General features: G+C 45.4%; 1 protein-coding gene across 1 annotated transcript in view; it reads left to right on the forward strand.

Moving 5' to 3' along the window:
- LOC146178901 (putative protein kinase C delta type homolog) overlaps nucleotides 1-13,261 on the forward strand; it is a 425,884-nt gene that overhangs the window by 158,258 nt on the left and 254,365 nt on the right. The window contains exons 3-5 of the mRNA XM_084578644.1: nucleotides 4,642-4,883; nucleotides 9,038-9,200; nucleotides 11,689-11,769. Of these exons, the coding sequence (XP_084434770.1) occupies nucleotides 4,845-4,883; nucleotides 9,038-9,200; nucleotides 11,689-11,769 (283 nt within the window). The 5' untranslated portion in view covers nucleotides 4,642-4,844. The remainder of the gene's footprint in view (nucleotides 1-4,641; nucleotides 4,884-9,037; nucleotides 9,201-11,688; nucleotides 11,770-13,261) is intronic.

Raw genomic sequence — 13,261 nt, forward strand, 5'->3', positions numbered from 1 at the left:
TAGAGTACAGTTTAACTGAAGGGCTACTCATACAATCAGACCCCTTATTTCTGAAGTGGAACGCCTCAATCAACAGCCGCGACAACTCATCATTGCCTCTTCCGATAAACTCAGTCTGCTTTAGCAACGCCGTAGTGAAAACGGTAGAAGCGTTGTTCCCCTGACCACGCGGTACAACAAGGCCTGCCTTCCACTTTTAAGCCACGGCACCAGCAACGACCGCCCTACATAGTCAAGGTGGTCCGTGTACCTGGTGCATACATTGCCTTATCACTTTCAGCTAATGTTTAAGACCGTAATTAGAAAGAAACTAATTACGGAAGTAATAGTTAGGCGAGTTGCAAAGGACATTTACGCTTTGCTTACTGCAATTTAGAGTTCTCTGGAAAATGCCTTCGATCGCACAGCGCTGCCGCAACATATGGCGCGAGCCGCCACTCGATTAATTCATCGTCTTCAAAGCATTGGGATTTAAATGCTCAAACTTCCTCAAGTTTTTTACACCTTTGATTCGTCGTGTCCAGTATTTCATTTTTCAATAAATTCAATTCACTGTTCGATCAATTACAAATATTATATTTAATTAGCATCAGAAAGCACTGGTTTTTTCATTCCGATGAATGTGACACCTTAAAACCGCTTTTTTATTTTGTCAGTTTTTTCAGTTATTTCAAATAATTCATGCACTAAAACCCCTATATTTTTAATTCGCATCATCAAGTATTTGCTATTCATTCTTAGTATTTGGACACCCTTGAACCTTCTATTCCAAGTTTTTATTTTTTATTTGTGTAATTCATTTAGTAATCACTTGAATACAATGATTATTATACCTCGATATCGCCTATCATAGAGCAACAGTCATCAATCACTAGAACCACAAATCGCCCCAATATGATTTTGTGTACGCAGCCCCGGTTATTTCCGACGCGCAGTGCCGACTACTCCTACTCCATGAAGCCGATAACTTATCAGCCAAATCGGCTGAATAAGTTATCGCTCAAAAAATAGCCATTTAAGAAGCAGTTGCTAAATTATGGGGAAATAATCAACCATTATCGATGGGCACGTAGGCTGTTACCTACACAAGACACAAAATTGAATAACAAAGAAGCTGCTGCATGGAGGCGCTTGCAAACTAATACATTCGTGAATACGGTCTTGGCGTATCATGTGTACCTCCGAGACGAGAGACCATTATAGATGTAGTGATTGTGGGACGAGAGGGACCCTCGACCACATGATATGGTAATGTCCGCACTCTCCTGGGGTGGGACAAAATATAGTTAGTGGAGAAGACTGGGAGACCCTGCTGCAAAGCTAGGACCCTGAGCTCCAGCGGAACATCGTCCACCAGGCGAAAAAGGCTGCCATGGGCTAGGGCCTGCCAGCCAGCCTTTAACGCGGCGGCTCCCGTCTCCCAGGCCAAAATGCCTGGGGCGGAGGTTATCGGCTTCTTCTGGTGGAAAATAATTTTTTTTTTCAATTCTCTAAGCCATATCCCAAGAAGGAGAGAAAGACAGAGAGGTCACTTCCAAGCCTGATTTAACCTTCAGCTCTGCGATTTGAAAATGGTTTGTTTGTTTTGTGGGATTTAACGTTCCAAAGCGCCTCAGGCTATGGCAGTACTGGCATGCTGCAAGTGTGGTAAGTTCGCGTACTTGCACCAACTACGGAAAGCAATGTTACGTTTTCTTCTTTCCAGTTATTTGAATACCATTGTGCAAGCTCCCCTGCACAGCCCTATTGCGGTGGTCCCTAACTGCTACTGGGACACAGGCCTGTGCCCCCCCCCCCCCCAACACAAGCTTGTGTCCCAGACTAGACAACTTTCCGCACCTCTCTGTCTATCAGAGGCCCCCTCCAGTCGGTATATGCGACAACACGAAAAGCATATACAGCTCAAGGAAACGCAAACGGACGTGGATAATCACCTCCTACATCTTTGGAAGGCCCACCGCAGCCTCACCAAAGGATGGAGACAACAGAAACATAACATACGACTCAAGAAGCGCATCCTCGAACTCATACAGCAAGCCGCGGAATATGCGGCCCAGTTCGCCGACACTGTTATCACATCATCGGGAAGCCCGCATAGGGAAGCCCGCTTAGCGGACTTCCCGATGGATGTGATAATTCTAGTTAGCAATAAAATCATAAAGAAGATTAAGGCTTTTGGTAGAGAGGATACACAGGTCCATATCAATAGCGATGGAAAGAAATATGCAGTGATTCCGTATATCCACCGGTTATCCCATAGGCTTAAGCAAATCGGCAGTAAATATGGAGTTAAAATGTTATTTTTGGTTCCTAATAAGCTGGGCAAAATTTGTGCAGTTGTTGAAAGAAGGGCTAGAGATCAGAAACAAAAAAGTAGAACAAGAAAAAGTGCGTGCAAAGTGGACCATGATTCGCGTTTTGTCACATGTGAAGTAGGGGTTGTGTATCAAGTACATTTTAAATGTGGGAAAAATTATATAGGGCAAACCGGCAAATGCATTAATACGCGCCTGCGCCAACATAACACTTCTTTGAATAGTGCCCCTTCATCCAATTTGGCCCTTCATTATAGAGACTGTCATTTGAATAAACCTAGTGGGTCAAATGTGCCTAGTAGGAAAAAATGCCTACCGCTTTTTAACAACACCAAGATTAAGTTTAGACACAAAGATCAAATGACTAGAGAACTGTCAGAGTCATGTCACATCCATAAGAACAGTGACACGTGAGTGAGCTCACCATCTGTAAGCATCCAAGATTGTGAGATTTTATATCTGGATACCTAGGAAAAATTTGTGAAGCGCACGTGCCTTTGGTTGTCTTCTGCGAGTTTTTAATCTGTGTTCTTCGAATAAACTTTCAGTTGATAGTAGCGCCTGTCCTTTTCATTACTCTCTCGTTGTTGTTCTCCGTCGCAGCGCTCGTAATTTGCAATCATGTACCAACTAGCTCAGTGGGGCCCCTCTTCAAGCCGTCGGGTTAACCCGGCCGGTAACCACGCTGCGCCACCGATGGCACGTCGTTGCCATAGCAACAAGAGTGACCGCAGATGGGCCCCCTCTTCAAGCCGTCAAGTAAACTCAGTCGGTAGTCACGCCTCGCCGCAGCTACAGCTGCGATTCTGCCGAGTGGAGGCACTGGTGTCGCTGAGGGAAGGCGCTGCGTTCTCGCCGGATGTTTCGGTATGTAGAGAGGGGGTGGAAACTGGGTATAAAAAATGCGTGTTCGATGGCTTCGCCCGACCATTCGACATGCTGTCTAATAAACCGAAAGAGAAGCTACTTCCGCTTGTTGCAGCCAGGAAGCAACAACGAGCTCAAGAGACAGATGAAGAACGCCAATGGATTAATGGATTTAATGCAGTTTTGCTTACGCAACCTACCGGGTTTAACTAAAACTAAATCCCAGCTAATTTTTAACTATGTTTGCCAGCTCTCTTATCTGCGAGTCGGGCGACGAGGCAATGAGTTGTGTGGAGGTTTTCCAGGCGACCTGCTTTGATGTTTTGGCCTATTCAGTCTGGGGTCTGGCCCTGGGGCGGCGTGAGGCGGAAACGGAACGACTGCAGTTGAAGGAGCTGTCACTGCCGAGTGACAAGCACTGGGCCTTGACAGGCACTGGGCCTTTGCTTTCAAGTTTCATATCAGTTAAGTACTCGGTACGTTTTTTGCCCCCGAGTTTGGCGAAGGCTCTTGAAATTGCACTTTTGTACTAACGCTGGAGAAGTGGGGAACTAGCTTGGTGGACGCTTGTCCGCCGAGTGTAGCCGCTTCTGTCCCAACTGCCCGGCTCCCTTCCCTAATTCAGCAGAATGTCTGCTCTTGAACACACTGGTTCATTCGTGCTTTTGAATCAAACAATTATTCTGCCTGTTCTAAAACAGAATTGCCAGAATAAGCAGCCTTCGCTTTGAACGTCGACGCTGATATACCAGAAATTCCTGTATAACATCCCCACACGGTGTATATTCCTGAGCACTAGATAAACCTATTTTAGATAAGATCCCCCGCACCCTCAGCAAAAAGCATTCTCAGAATGCTTGCTACATAACGATTTTGTAGAAATATATGTTTTTTAGCATTTTATTTTTACTTTTTATCAAAAGGATGCTGGCAAAATACAAGGCGACGGTAAAAGAAAACGCACGAAAATTTCACCATATTACATATATATAGTCCAAAGGCAATACCGCATTATACGGTAAACCGGAAAGATTTGCGCGAACTGTGCGTTCATCAATACGCAGCGACATCGACAAAATATCACTGACTTCTTTCATTCCGTTTCCGACGAAACTCACTTGCTGCTGCCCGCATTCCACCTCTGTCGTCTACCTTAGCTGTTGAAGACCCTAAACACTTATATTAACACTTCTTTTTGGGCGAGTTGGTACATTTTTAGAAAACTTTGAAAGAGCGCAAACACACGCGACCACTAAGGACAAGACAAGGCACGGCGCTTGTGTCTCGTCTCTTGTCCTTAGTGGTCGTGTGTGTTCGCGCTCTTTCAAAGTTTTCTAACCACTTATAAGCGGGGTAGGGCTTCCTTGTGTGACACGCCATAGTACAGAAAGCGCAGGCATGTGTCACATCGTGCCTGTTATCCTAACAAGTCCTGATCTCTATCTCTGTGCTTTCGCAGGCTCGTCGAATTCCGACAGTAGTCGAGCAGGTGGCTGCTACGGCAGTAGTGGTCGGAGAGCAAGCGGTGCCAGCCAAACATCCCGTTGCTCGGATGCCTCGTCTGCTGACGACAGTGACAAGGCGGACAGGACAAGCGAAGCGCTGAGCGAGCAGCCAAATCCCGGAGAAGAACAGAACGAAACAGAGGGCCCCACACGGACCATGACGGGACTGGGATTTGTGCGTGTCAAACTACTCCAGGTGAGAACTGACCTGAACACGATGACAATTTTAAGAATGCGAGCGATTATTACACTTGCCGGTTTCATTGTCCGTTCCGCCGTGGTCCTTAGTCAGGGCATTTATTTTTCTCTACCAAATTGATATACTCCATCTGGTAATTGGCGTGTGTATGTCGCCGCTAACTATCATAACTAGCGGCAAAAATGTGGTCAATCCGTTCAAGATGCAGGGTTAGGAGTTGTGTCATACAAATTGGAAACATGTAACGCACTTAATTGTTTTTCAAGCTGAATCCTGGCAATTGCGAAGTATCCGCTCAGATGACGTTTGGTCCTTGAAACCGTGATGGCGTGCGATATTTGGGAGGTCGTGGGGGTCGAACCAGTGGTCGTAGAGAGGTGCGAGTGGTACCAAGCGAAACGTTTTTTTCGTGCTGGAATTGAGGACTTAAGAATTAATTTTGTCAACTTCGAGCTAAATTTTGTAATCGCATGCCTGCAGCGGTCGAGCTCTTTTTATCTTTTGAGCCATTTAACGAATACAAATAACGCCGCTATAAGTCCGAACCCGACCTGCATAGAAGCCTAGAAAACACTTAAGCTCGAACTTTAATCGTATGATGCGACATTATTACCAGTTCCCATTTGGCTTGCAGATCCTCTTTCGCATACGTATACTTTACTTCTCGCTTTAACGCTAAACTCTTAAATTTTACCTTTTATCTCATACATACTCCAAGATGCTGTCCTAAGCTGCCACATGAAGCGAAAGATCTCCCGACGTAGAACTTGATGCCTGCTATAACCTAGAAGTACGAAAGCGCCAGCGTGGCCTTGGAGTAGACCCAAGTGGCTCTACGGATTCGGTTCCCATCTGGCAGCGTTGGAAGCTGCTTCCATGTTATGCGGTTTCATGAAGTCACGCAATTCACCGACCGATCGGTGTTTGGTCTAATCACGTGCTGCCAGAGGCGTGCTCTTGGCTTTTCTCTCACAACGTCGACAACGCAGACGCCGATAAAGGCTAATTTTCTTTAAAGCTGCAAAAAAAAAAAAAAGAACTCGTGCAGGCACTTCCGCTAATTTTTTGCGTCTACAGTAGTCTCGCCTCAAATTTAACAGTACAAAATCGGAGGAGGAGGACGAGGAAGATGAGGAGGAAAGGCAGGGAGGTTAACCAGTAAAAGCATCCGCTTTGCTACCCTGCACTGGGGGAAGGGGATGAGTGGATATAAAAGTTGTGAGAGAGGGATAGTTGAAGTTAGTGCAGTCACATAAGAGACACGCCACATCACATCACGTCACAGTTATCTCATAGCAAACTCATAGTCTTTCGATTAGGCCTGTGCTTGTCATAAAGCGGAGCAGTGCCTGGGAGGCATTCACCGCAGATGATCGTCGTGGCCAGAGACCTAAAATCTTAATTTCAGTCAATGGGCGTCCATCTAGATGCTCCAGCGTACGGCACAGACACTGCCTTTCCTCACGGTATATCGGGCACTCACAAAGAATGTGGCCTATAGGCTCGCCGCATCCACAGTTTGTACATACAAGACTGTTTGTCATGCCTATCATAAAAGAATACGAGCTTGTGAATGCTACATCAACCCACAGGCGGCACAGCAAAGTTTCTTCGCGTCGGGGTAGGCAAGGTGGAAGGCGGAGCTTCAGGTCAGGGTCTAGGGATTTTAAACGCCGGTTCGCAAACTGGCCAGAATTTCACAAGGAGAGTGTGTTTTCACGAGCAAGTGCGCGAAGCCTGCCCGCTGCGTCTGCCCTGGCAAAGGGAATCAACACACGATGGCCGTCTTGGTGGGCTGTTCGTGCGACCTCGTCCGCCCGAAGATTGCCCGCTATGCCGCTGTGTCCTGGAAGCCACTGGAAGATGATGTCATCTCCTCCATTAATTGTAGAGTGATGAATTTCTCGTATTTCCGCAACGAGTTGGTCGTGAGCTACACGGCGAAGAGCCGCTTTTAAGGCTTGCAGGGCTGCTTTTGAATCTGTGAAGATAGACCACCGCTGGGGGCTCTGCTGCCTGATATGCCTAATTCGACACGAAGAGCGGTTAGCTCTGCAGCTGTTGAAGAAGTCTGGTGAATTGTCCTAACTTGTATTTCTGTATTAATTGAGGGTATGACCATGGAACCTGAAGAACTCACGGCAATAAACATATGTGAAAGGTAGCCGCAGCTTACCGCAACGCCCCTGAAGCAAATGCCCCGCTTCATTTCAGCTATATTTAATTTCGCCCCTATTTCAACTAAATTATGTTTCACTGGATTCACTCTATGTGTACCACCCGGTTTTAATCTGTGCTGTTCGCGTGAATACGGCTGACGTGTCTAGAGCTGGGTTGAATCGCCTCCTCAATTTTGAATATAAAAGTGCGCACTGCGTTAAGCTTCCTTTTTTTTCTGCCTATTCGGTCAGCATGAACAAAATAAGCAATGATTACTTATTTGTTAGGCGATATCTGAGGACGTGAAGGATATTTGCCACTCTCTCGTGTCTTTTTTATGTTTGCTCGTTTTGTTGGTAATGGAAGCCTCAAACTAACTCCCCGACAAAACTGCTGAGGTAATTGCCAATCAGCAGAGATTTTACTATTCTAATTAAGGTCATTCAAACTCACACCACTGTGAATTAGTTGCCAAGCGCGTTGATCTATCATGTGTAAGCGTGTTAGCCAGCCCAGGGTAGCTCGAAAAAGCTAGCAGTGACAATGCTTGGGGCTAAGCACATGTACTCTTCGAGGCTGGCAGCAAATATGTGCGCTTGTGCCGGCCTTGTTCTGAAGTGTTGCTTAGAGGAACTTGTAACATATATTGACTAAGACGTGCACATTTAGGTATTTCATCGCTTGTCTGCGCAAAACAAAGCATTTACAACTAGCTTCACTAAAGACGTAAATGACGTTCTTAAATGACGCTCTGTGCTACAAATGTTCAATTAGTAATCCATGTCTTCCCTGCTGTCTGTTGGTCTTCACTGTCATTTCCGTTCTATTCGCGCTGTCTGTTTTCCACGATGTTCTCAACCGAATCTCCCACACGAAGATACAAGGACATTTTAGCGTAGCGGAGATGTATTGGTGATAAACTTGTACCGGTTACCGGACGCCTCCTGCGCACGTGAAGTGTCAGGAGCGGAGGAGGGGGGAGCGCCTGCTTCGTGTGCATAGGAACGTCTGGTAAATTATCCGTCGAAACGTGCACCTCATGACCCCAAACGCAGTGGCAACTGTTGAGGGTTGGTAGGCTGCCAAACCAGCTCTGGACTCGAGGCCCAAAGCGCTCTCGTAATGCGAGTACGGAGAGCAGCTTTAGCCGCTTGTGTCCCAACCCTACCCAAACGTGCCCTCCCTAATCTCCCAATAAAGTTTTGGTCGGTCAGGCCACGCTAGCACGCCCCCGCTTTTCTTAAACCTGCTGCTCGCAGACTGTCCAGCTGACGTCATCGCCATGAGCGGATAAGAAAGCGCGGTGAGCAGTCACACTAATCGGTTCCGAAGGTCACGAGATGCAGTTTTATTAATTATTTTTAAATTATAGGTTCAACTCAGAGCTTCAAACTGATTCCAAAATTCGCAAGCACCGCAGCTAAGGGTACATAGCATTACAATATTACCAGACGTGTTTATTTTACCTATTTTCTATCCACAACTACAACTTAGTATATAGCAGGGAGATGGGGAGTAGACAAGAGAACGCATAAAGGCAAGGAAACTGAAAACAATACAGCAAATCCCATGGTCATTCATAAAATGGCAGTTGTATAAAATGCGTTGGTCGCAAGAGCAAAATAGACTAGCTGCTCCCCTTGGGGCACTGCCGTTGTGCACTAGCACATTATTGACACAAGCACGCAAGTGCCTTTGCTCGTCCCTGCTGCCAGCTTTTATCACGGCATGCATTCAGTTCCCAAACGAGTCGAAAATCCGGATGCGCAGTCCTTGTCAAAAACAACATAATGCCCATTTATTCCACCTAAGAAAAAGATTCCGTTCACTCGCAAATAGCTTAGTACAGCAAGGTCTGTGGTGGATTGTATAATAACGCGAATAGATGTCACGCTCGCAAGCTGAGACGAGTAAGGAAAACAACCAGAGCGACTTTTTATACACTCATCTTATGCTTCTCCTTTTGTGATCCTTGAATCTTCTGTCCTCAGGTGGAGCTGATGCCCAACAATGGCCACACGGGGGGAGGCCACGAATCGTCCGAATCGCAGGCGCAGCCGACGCAGCAGCAGCAGCAGCAGCCGACGCCCGCGAGGCACGACATCGTCGACCCTTTCTGCGTCGTCAACCTCAAGGAGGCGGAGGAGATTCCAGGTAGCTGCGCCTCAAACGATAGGCCCCGAAAACAGGGTTATAGCCAACCCTGCTCCATCACATGTTTGCGCACTGTCTAGAAGAAATCTAGGACGGTAATTCGATATTCCTTCATTAAGAATGAGCCCGTCGCCCGTACGATTAGCGGCAAAGTGGAAGTGTGTATCCTTTTGTACTATGCTCACGTGCCAAATGTGATCCTGTTTGTTCATATACCCTTTAATTATTTAACTCCCATGCAATCCATTTGCTGTCACTACCTGACTTAAGCAAATGCATTCCAGTACCTCTCAACCTGCTGCAAATTGCTTTTTTCTATTTAAGGCATTTAAAGCTACTTATGTGTTCAGTATATTTATTTTAGACCCACATTTCTGCTTTTCCTGTCGGGGCCATTGATCAAGAATTTCAGTTCTTCCCCCATCAGAGTTATTAGCAAGGCGACGTGATCAGCGAATGTCAAATTCGCTGATCACACACTGATGATGATGGCTAAGCAATATTACTGAGCCTCGCCCTCCTTTAGAATCGCTGAGGTGTTTCTCATCAGGATAACAGCTGATATGAGATGTGTCATTATCAGTATACATTACGCCTACACTGGCAAAGGGTTGAAGGCAGGAGCAAGCGGACCACTACCGTGACGCATTCATAGAGTTCTGCGGCTAATCAAGCTATGCCTTCTAGTGAAGATACAATGAGCATATAAGGCAATATGTCATTTCTGCTTATATATAAAGTTAAGCAATTGATCGCGGAATAAAGCCCTTAGCGTCCGCCACGTTCTTCTCCTCGGGAAAGTTCTTTCTTTCACCCTGAGAAAGGGACCGTCGCTCTTGTTATTTCTCTCAGTGTGGCATTTTGCTCGCATTTTGTTTCCTCGCTACCCAATCCCGGCCCAGTCCGTAGGAGGAAATATAAGCGGTTGCAACTCGACAGTGTGTGTGCCTGCCTGCCTACCTGCCTGTGTGTGTGTGTTTGCATGCATGCGTGCGTGCGTGCGTGTGTGTGTGTGTGTGTGTGTGTGTGTGTGTGTGTGTGTGTGTGTGTGTGTGTGTGTGTGTGTGTGTGTGTGTGTGTGTGTGTGTGTGTGTGTGTGTGTGTGTGTGTGTGTGTGTGTGTGTGTGTGTGTGTGTGTGTGTGTGTGTGTGTGTGTGTGTGTGTGTGTGTGTGTGTGTGTGTGTGTGTGTGTGTGTGTGTGTGTGTGTGTGTGTGTGTGTGTGTGTGTGTGTGTGTGTGCGTGCGTGCGTGCGTGCGTGCGTGCGTGCGTGCGTGCGTGCGTGCGTGCGTGCGTGTTCTCTCTTTACTAACAGTCGACGCCCGTGCACGCCTTATCAAGCATTGGCGGTGTCCATGGATCTTCCTAGAATCGACATATATGACGATGGACTCCCATGCTCCCTAGAGCTTTGAAGGTCGCAAATTATTTAGCAAGGGAAAGCGCCCATCTACTCTGCTATTTCTCCGGAGTAGAGGGCCCATACCTACCGCCGAATACTTTAGCACCGCTGATGAGGTCGCCCGCTTCAGCCAGTAACGGACAATGAAGCACACTCCCCGCGGTGCGCCGGCCGTCGTCATAATTGAATGGCCATGGATACAGGCTCGACGCACTGGCCAACAAAGTTTTTAATCTTTACTCAAGAACGGCTTTGGATTTTAAAATATGACAGAACGGAATAACTTTGTTTGAACACTGTACAACGTATACTAGCCCTCTGAGCCGTTGGCATTAAACGTAAAGCAATATCTTTCTTAGTTTGCTTGCCAACTTTAACGAGTGCGCAAATTGAGTGAACTGATGCTCCAATATAATTTGTGCGTCAACCATAAGTATAAATCCTTGTAGGCTAGAAGCAGTTTCGAAATTGAACGCGCTTAAGATATTCCAGCGAGGCTTATTAGACATAAAGGATACAAAAACGCTTCGTTATGCCACCCGCTTGGGCGGATTTATACTGCATCATACTCCCATGTATCTATTTTCATCCCTCAAACTAATGCAGCCGTCTTTTCTACGCTGCTTTTGTTCTCCCTCGACTTGCAACACGTGAACTACAATTATCATTATCCTTACTTCTTTCTAAACAGTGAATATAAAAAGTATATAGGCACCCCAATATAAGCCACATGGCATGTCATCGAAGACAAAAATTATCCAGCAGCGTGCATTACTGATATCTGTTTTAAGTCGTGATCAAATATGCTATGGCCATGCGCCTGCAGTGGACTTTGGTCACTGCTCCCCAACGTTATTGGTTCAAGATTTCTCAGTCGTCTCCTTCTATTCCTGAGAATATGAATGTCTATATCCATTCGTCAGAATATCAGTAAGTCTCTATAGGTCGCACGTTTATATTATGACATCGTCGCTGATCATAGTAACGCGTTTCTGGACTTGCAATGCACTGGTAGGCGACATTGCTGTGGATATTATCACGCCAAAGTTTCAGCGATCCTTGACTTCTTTTCACGCTCCGCTGCGCAGGCAAAGGCGTCCAATTGGCCCAGAGCAAGAAGTCTCTCTACCCGGAATGGAACTCCTGTTTCGACGTGCAGATCTTCAGAGGTGAGACATATTCGTTCAGTGACACCGTAGTGACTCACTGCTCTCAACAGGAACCGTTTGCATAACCGCACGAGAATATGCCACGGTGGCTTAAAATTCTGGGCTAAAATGGGCCTCGGACTAGTATATTCGTCGTAAGCTTAGCGACAGAATTGCTTCTTTCTTTTGTGCAAATAAGCGCTGCGAGAATACTTTTACTGGATAAAAGAAAACTTTGGATAGACCTCCTTTGTAGTCTTTTTAAGCACGCTTGCGAAACACACTCGTCGAACGCGCTCTTGTGAGACATAACTTGCATTTTTCACGCATGACTTGCATCACACCAAGGAGATTATATATAGAGGAGTTATATATGCATAACCTGCTCGTATTGCAGCTTGGATTTGCTGTCTTTTACCTCTCGTATATTTTTTCACCTTCTGTGAAACGTTTGAAAAGGTGTTCCTCAAGCTCTTACTGCTCCAAATACGCCGATAAAATGTTTCTTCAACATCTTTATTTTAGATAATTACAAAAAAAAAAAATGAAAACCAAGGAAAAGCAGGAAAACGGTGCATCGACCTATGACCAAGGCCTATTCATCCAGCAAATGTGTGTTTACGAAACGAAATTCGAACAACATTACATGAAGATATGCAGCATGAAACATATGTAAAATAGACATCAAAAACAGATTACAATTAAAACATATCTCTGGCAAATCAAAAAGGGGATATAATGACACATTACTCCAAGAGAGTAATAAATTATACATAGAATGGATACATATATTAATACAAAGCATCAAAGGGACACGTCTCGACAAATAAGCAAATTAAAAATTCAGAAAATACGATTCAACATTTTGGATTAGGTGTCTAGAAGCAAGCTTACAATGCGTTTCTTAAATTATTGATCGCTACACAGTTTCCGGTGGTTAAATACAAATTTTGTGGTTAGGTATCCAGCAAACTAGAAATGAGGTAAGTCAATCTCTCGAAGCTGTCGCTACTTCGAACATTCTATACACGTTGTATTTACATGACGGAAACAATGAATATAGTGAGCCAAACCAGTGTTGACTATGGCCTTATAAAATAAATAAAATGTTTTCTTACTAACCACTCCCAATTTGTCGCAGCTAACGGCCATGACTTCCTATCGCGCTAATCAAATCTGACAAGCCGCAAGGATCTGTCCTTATGGGCCACTCTTATCCTTTATCTGCATTCAAAATTACCATACTGTAGTAAACATTATTATTCATATCTTTGCGCAGCGATTCCGATTTATCACAAAATAGGTAGCATTAAGAAATTAGCTGATTGTAATGTAGAACTCTGTAATAAATGACTAATGGCAATTGCCTAATGGCGATTACGTTAGGAAATAACTAGTATGTAACGGATAGTAAGCTGATTGGTGTTTAATTTTTCAAGTTTTTAGCCTCCCCTTTCTATAGACCCTTTACAGCGCGAGCGCATGGGCGCTGCCATATTTGATCATGTGACCC

The sequence above is a fragment of the Amblyomma maculatum genome, chromosome 9 (genome assembly GCF_055883805.1).
Source record: "Amblyomma maculatum isolate TAMU_Amacu chromosome 9, ASM5588380v1, whole genome shotgun sequence".
Lineage (NCBI taxonomy): Eukaryota > Metazoa > Arthropoda > Arachnida > Ixodida > Ixodidae > Amblyomma > Amblyomma maculatum.